Source organism: Arachis ipaensis, chromosome B01 (assembly GCF_000816755.2).
Source record: "Arachis ipaensis cultivar K30076 chromosome B01, Araip1.1, whole genome shotgun sequence".
Lineage (NCBI taxonomy): Eukaryota > Viridiplantae > Streptophyta > Magnoliopsida > Fabales > Fabaceae > Arachis > Arachis ipaensis.
Window position 1 is genome coordinate 129,420,666 of NC_029785.2, and position 6,990 is coordinate 129,427,655.

The window sequence follows — 6,990 nt, forward strand, 5'->3', positions numbered from 1 at the left end:
ATATGTCCTTAAAAATTTTATTAGTCATATTGGTTTCAAAAAAATACAACTATTAATCAAATTAATTATTTTTTCAATTATATAACGATGTTTCATGTTAAATGTTACGTGTTACAAAATAATCAATTAAAAAATGACATATTAACTGATCATTTTGTGACACGTGTATTATGTCAAGTGACACTTAAGGTAATATATTATTATTTAATTGATAGAATAATTAAATTGATTAATAGATGTATTTTTAATTTTTAGAGACTAATACAATTAAAAAGTCTTCAAGACCAATTTAAAGAACTAAAGAAAATTGTTAACAAACAATTTTCTATGAAATTAAGCGATATTCTACCAAATTTTAATTATGTTTTGCTAAGGAAAATAGGTAGTAAAATGAAGAGTAAGAAAAAGGGGCAGGTGTGAAAGGAGTAAGGAAGGTACAACTACAACTACAGCTTCTTCAACCGCTTAGAGTTAGAGCGAGTGAGTTAGACCCAACTGGCAACTGCCATTGACGTAACCGACGCCCACTGTCTCCCTCCCATTTCCCAATGTAACAACTAACAACAACTCACCACCACATCTCTCTTTCTTTATTTTATTATTTCTTTTTCTTTTCATTATTCTAATTTCCACTTCTCTTCTCCTTCTCACTCATTTCATAATTCATTCGTATGAATCTCATTCTCTCTCTCTGTCTCTCTGCACGCACATCACACCATCCTCTTCAATTCTTCTTCTTCTTCCATCTCTCTTTTCTTAGGGTTCCATTCCACGTACGGTTACCGCCATTTCCAATGCTCAATTCTACGTACACTCATTCAATTCAGTCTTGACGCTCTTTTTTTTGTTCTCATTTGTAGAAACACCAGAGCCATGACGACCACCGAGCTTCTTCAAATCCAACCACCCGAACTCAGATTTCTCTGTAAGTCCATCTTCTTCACCAACCACTTACACTTAACAGCTTCTTCTGTATATCTACTCTTCATTAATTCACATTCTTTCTTTCTTTCTTCTTTGCGGTGTAGTTGAATTAAAGAAACAAAGCTCGTGCCAGGTTCACATTGTAAACAACTCCGAGCAGTATGTTGCTTTTAAGGTACTTTCGTTTCTTTCTTTTCTAAAACCAATCTTGAATGAATATGCAAAAGTAAAAAAATCTCAACTTTGAATCAATGTGCAGGTGAAAACAACGTCTCCAAAGAAATATTGTGTTAGACCTAACTTAGGCATCATCAAGCCAAAGGAAACATGTGATTTTACTGGTATTCTTTTCTTCTTCTAGTTCTAAAACCCTTGTATATGCATAATTGTGTTATATACATGTATTGTGTTGGATGATGCAGTTACTATGCAAGCTCAGCGAACAGAACCACTTGATATGCAATGCAAAGACAAATTTCTCATTCAGAGCACAATTGTCCCCTTCGGAACTACTGAAGATGACATCACCTCTGATATGGTTAATTAGTTTTCTGTCATTAACACTTGGTTCAATAGTAGCCCTATTGTTTTCTTGGATGATTTTGAAGCGTTTCTTTTATTTATTTCTGCAGTTTGCAAAAGATAGTGGGAAGTATATTGAGGAGAAGAAACTGAGGGTGGTCCTCATCAGCCCATCTTCTTCCCCGGTTTTGCTTCCAGTAAATGGCGATGCAAAGCAGGAATCAAACAAAGTTCCTATGGAAAAAGATAGGGTGCCTAGTGGAGTTGAGAACATACCTCCTCCTCTGAAGGTGATCTCATAGACAATTTGTATATGTAGATCATCAATATTTTTTGTTCATCATGGTGATGCCATAGAATTTTATCTTCCGTGCTTTGCTTAATGAATAATGATAAATAATATTTTCTTTCCCGTTATTCATTTCTTGTGGCAGGTTTCTGAGGAATTCAAAGGTTTGGAAACAGCCAAGAATACGGAAGAAGACAGAAGGGATGAGGATGTTGTTGCAAGACATTCTGAGAATGAGAATGTGCCTGATATAAAGCCCGAAAAAGATGCTGCACAGTTGAATTCAGCTGAGGAATGTGAGCAATTGAAATCAAGGCTAAGTATAATGGATACAAAGCTAAGAGCGGTGAGATTTCTTTAATCTATATTGAACTATATGTAAAAGTCATTTTAATTTCAAGATTTTTATTTCGCAGTTTAATATAACTCTAAAATGTCTGCTGCGAAAATTAGAACAATCACACCATTCTTTTAGCTAACAGCTGAACCTAAGTAGCGGAATGATTGTCAATTCTAAGTTTAAAACATTCTTGGTATTACTGAAAAAACTTTCAGGAAAAAAAAATTATGTGTGATAATTTTCTAGTGCTATGAGTGCCATAAAAGGTTGTTACAAGATACCTTGGTATATGATTCGAATTTCAATCCCTTTTTAGCAATTTTTCTTTATTGTGTGTGTTTGTGAGCTTCAAAGATGAAACCAATTAACATTATGATGTTTGCAGGCTGACGTAACCATCTTGAAGCTGGATGAGGAGATGCGAATGAACACTCAAGAAAAAGATTTGCTTAGAAAAGAGTTGGTAGGTTTCCTTATCTGTCCATAGTTACAAACCGAGAAACTATGTGAATCCTGTTTCCACTTGCTCAAGTGTTAATAATAATAAGCTTAAATGTTCATCAGTGGCTCCCCTTGGCAAAAAACTTGGTAGCAACTATTATATATATTTTCCTCATATTAGTAAATTATATATCCCTTCCAATGAGAAGTGAGTTCACCTTTGTTTACATTCTTATTGTGGGCTGATGTTATTCTGATGCAATTTTGTTATAAAATTTTGTTGTTGATTGATAAATTTTCAATGTCTGATATGGAGTTTTTCCATGTTTTGTTAGGAGGATATGAGGAGGAAAGTCGATATGAGAAGAGTTCAGGCTGGTGGGTTTCCATTACTGTTTGTTTGCATGGTTGCTCTTGTCAGTGTGGTACTTGGTTACTATATTCATCCATAAGGTATAGAAAACTCTGCCGCTTGTTTGTAGAGAATAGCCCACATTCTGAAATCATGGATTTCTCTGTAATGATTATACACAGGATTATTCATTTGTTTATTGTGATGGTTTTACTCGAGATGTTGATAATGTGATACGGGATGCTGTGTGAAATGAATGTACAGTGAACTATTCCTTCCTTTTCAATAATAGCTAGCCTTTTGATGTTTTTACTTTTTATAGCCCTATTTGTTGTCTGGCTTCTTAGAACTTCCCGCAATTATAGGACTCTCAAACTTCTCCTTCAAAAAATAATCGTAATACAATCTAGCTTGCCGAAAGTGAAAACTGTATTAACTAACTGTCAGCACCTTTTCATCGATAATTTTATACACACAAAAAAAGACACACCCAAAAATACAATCATCTGGCCCAATCAAGTTGCAAGTTACAAGCAATCAATCCCACCCTTCTCTCTCTATGTCAGCAAAAACAGGGGGGGCGCAAAACCAACACAAAAAAACCCCACGTCAGAAAAGAAAATGTTGACAATTTCACATTCCTTCTATAACCTTTTCGTGGTATATTTTTTCCTTTATTCTTGTATCCCTTTTTGGTATTATCTGAAACTGAAATCTTCTAACTATAGGCTATATTGCACAACCGAAAGCCGATTTTATGCCATAACCACAATATAAAATCAGTAGTATCCTCACAAATCATAAGTTTTCTTCAGCTGTAGGTGAAGTAATTGAACGCCACTGCGGAAGACCCGGTTCAAGGGGTGAACCTGGAACGTAAGGTACAAAACCCCTCCCACCAAAGACAGGACGCATAACAGAGTCATCAAACTTGCGCCAATAATGGTGTACTCCACGATTAGTCATGTTCAGAAGCATACGCAATCGGTTTGGGCTAGGCCCATTTACACTGTCACCATTGTTGGGCCCCGAGTCATGGTGTCCATTGCTCAATAGGGGCTCTGTCAGTGTCTTTGGGGTCGATGGTGGGGACGGTATGCTGATTATATGTTTGGAAGAAGGAAGCAGTAACCTCACAAGTGGCTTTGTCATCATCCCAAACACCTGCACTTATTCAAAAGTTACAACAAAATGAATTATGGTCCTTCCTTTCTTTTTTAAAACATTATTACAAATATATATCATGCTGGGATCACATCACACGTATGAGAAAATGATGCATTGACACTACTGTTTTTCAAATCCACCAAAGTCCCCCTTTTCCTTTCACGGTTAACTAGTATATCATCACTACATTGCTTAGTGTTGACTTTTAGTTCAATATTTTCAATCAAACACTTGTTTTATTACTTACAAACCAAGTTGATCAAGAAAAGATTAGTGTCTAACCACTGTGCTGAAGAGAACAACAGAAATGGTACTAGTGATCATGATGGCATTCTCACGCGACTCAGAGTGGCCTAGCCCTGTAAACTGCATGTCAAAGATTCAGTTTATTACTAAACCAGACACAGATTTAGTTAGTATTGAAAGCTAGCCATGAAGTTTGATTACTTCACCTGGTTGTAAGCAAGTGCTATAGAAACAGCACCTCGCATGAGACCAGACCACCAGATTGTGACCTGTGAAACAAGATCATAGGAGACAGGAGTCATGTACCAAGGAAGGCTCTGAAAAGAAATTGAAACAGTAGGTAAAGAAAACACATACTTGTTGCTTCATGTCAATTTTCACATGTGGGGATTTCTGGAGCAAATTGGATAAGAATGAGAGAGGGAAAACAAATGCTGCTCTTCCAACTAGGATAAGTCCTAGAAGCACTGAACTGATCCCAACTGATTTTCCAGGACTAATGAATCAAGAGACCAAAAATGTTAATTAAAATTTTCACGTTTTACAAAGTTTATTAATCTAGAAATGGAAAAAGTATAGGTAAACAATAAAAATATTAAACAATGTAAACAATACATATATCGGATGTTCATTTTACAAGTGTACGGATGGTTATTTTAATATTAAAATTTAGAGGGTTAATTTGGAGGTGTAGTGTGTTTTTAGTATTACCTTTGACTTACGAATCGCCACTTCTCTATGTCCAGTGCATCCATCCCAACATAAAGGAAAATAAATATCTCAGCAATGAATGACAATGTTGCAAAAGCATGCCTGCAATAGGTTAATTCAGATCAGCAATCTCATAATAAATCAAATATGTTGAAATTTTTGACGTACTTGGTTGTGACTCTTGAACTTTGGGTAACATTGTGCCATGTGTAGTGAGACATAACTATGCCGCAGAAGAACATGGTCAGAATAGCACTCAAAGCAAATAGCTACAAAAGAAAATAAAATTATTAGTATTGGAATTAATTGCATCAGTAATGAATAGACATGGAAAAATACCTCCATTAAAATTAAAAGGAGATTCTCACCTCAACAAGCATGTATGAAAGGTAAGCCATCAGTATCATAAGAGCAACCTCAAAGCAGCAGAGACAACTGACAAGGGAACAAAACTCTTGGGTCAGATAGAGACATACTAAAATTCCCAGCACAGTGCTTGCGATGAATAAGTATAAAAAGTTGGCTAATAATTCTGAAGCGGTGGCAAAGTCAATGTGGGAAAGGTCAAAATTCTGAATTGCTTTGAGGAGCACCACAGAAGTAGCATCATTTACTACCCCTTCCCCAAACACTAGGCTGTATAGTAATGGTGTCTCGTCCTGATTAAGCACCTGACATTACCAACACAAGTAGTTTTCATAGTTTAAACAACTATTCTTTAGTTTAAAAAAGGGAGAAAAAGAATCTTGAAATTTTGACCTGCAACGTGCAAACAGAATCTGTTGCTGAAAAAATTGCTCCAATTGCTGCATTTAGGAAAATCACGTAAGAGTTTGAAGGGAATGTTCACTATATCAGAAAGATATTACTACTGTTATAATTAATCATACCTAGATAATCTCCAATCTTGAGTGAACCAAGATCCAATTTCTGGAATAAGTGTATAGCACCTAATCAAAATGAATAACGTTTATAAATGAAAAATTGAGATAAGCAATTAACTTGTCATAACTTTTTCAACAGATTCAGAGTAGAAATTATTACCCAGCGATATGACCGCGAATGATATCAAAGTTCCAACGACTCCGAAGAGAATTATAGTCATAAAATTGCGAAAGAATTGTTTCTTCTTCACTCGAAACCTAGAGTAGCAGAGCAATGTAAGTCAGAAAGAATTAAAGCTTTCAATTGAAATATTAGTTCATTACTTAACACACAAAATTTCAGAAAAACGTAGAACTGACCCGGCATTGAAAATGATAGGTGGGAGAAGGTAAATAAAGAAAAGATCTTCGCTGAAAACGAAAATGTGAGAGCTTCTTCCTCCCGTGTTTAGCAATATGAACACTCCTGTACACAGACCCTACACCGAATCGGGAATCATTATCAGCATTTTAGAGAATTAGTTAGTTAGTTAGTTAACCAACCGAGTGTTCAGCTCACTCGTCCAGTCAGGAATTGAATCCCGCCATACAGCAACCCAATAGTTAGCTACAGACTCTTAAATGGTGGATTAGTCCTTAGCCTGTCGAGCTAAGGATGAAACCAAAAAAAGTTAGTTAGTTAGTTAGTTGCTGGAATGAACTACTCACAATAAGAAGGGCGGTGATGGATTCATTGAGCCATGGATTCTTTTCGAGCAAGTGACCTATTATGATACAAGCGCATAGAAGAGCTACAAAGAGGTTCATTGACACCACTGATGCGTGATCGGAGCTCATCACACTCGTTATTACTTCCTCGTATGCCATCTCTTCTTTTCTCCGCAACCAAAAACACCATTTAAGCAAAAGCAAAAGAAAACAGTAAAGAGAATGCAAATAGTCTAAACTTTAATCATCAACACTGAGCTTCCATGTAATGCAACCAGTTCGCAGTTATATATATGTGTGTGTTATATAGAGCTTATTTGAGCCATCTTTTAAAAAAAGATTTTTTATAATGTTATCTTTTTTAAAAGATATTTTAAGAAAGTAAAATAATTTTATGTTATTTTAT

The 6,990-nt window shown here is 35.6% G+C and overlaps 2 protein-coding genes across 3 annotated transcripts; one reads left to right on the forward strand and one right to left on the reverse strand.

Moving 5' to 3' along the window:
• Positions 462 to 3,187, forward strand: LOC107638218 (vesicle-associated protein 1-1). Of its 2 annotated transcripts, XM_016341384.2 has the most exons (9): positions 462 to 773; positions 861 to 925; positions 1,029 to 1,099; positions 1,184 to 1,265; positions 1,347 to 1,462; positions 1,557 to 1,736; positions 1,881 to 2,081; positions 2,461 to 2,538; positions 2,852 to 3,187. In XM_016341384.2, exons 2-9 carry the CDS (start codon positions 874 to 876, stop codon positions 2,966 to 2,968), a joined length of 897 nt encoding a protein of 298 aa, XP_016196870.1. In that variant the 5' UTR covers positions 462 to 773; positions 861 to 873; the 3' UTR covers positions 2,969 to 3,187. The 2 variants fall into 2 exon arrangements, with proteins under 2 accessions (XP_016196870.1, XP_020960366.1); XM_021104707.1 differs by having other exon boundaries at positions 633 to 925; positions 2,852 to 3,176.
• LOC107638211 (sodium/hydrogen exchanger 2-like) lies at positions 3,235 to 6,854 on the reverse strand. Its single transcript, XM_016341382.2, has 12 exons — positions 6,585 to 6,854; positions 6,237 to 6,355; positions 6,037 to 6,134; positions 5,883 to 5,942; positions 5,752 to 5,798; positions 5,361 to 5,663; positions 5,161 to 5,261; positions 4,993 to 5,094; positions 4,639 to 4,777; positions 4,488 to 4,550; positions 4,318 to 4,401; positions 3,235 to 4,032 (listed from the first exon to the last, which is right to left on the reverse strand). The coding sequence occupies exons 1-12, from the start codon at positions 6,741 to 6,743 to the stop codon at positions 3,667 to 3,669; spliced, it is 1,641 nt and encodes a 546-aa protein (XP_016196868.1). The 5' UTR covers positions 6,744 to 6,854; the 3' UTR covers positions 3,235 to 3,666.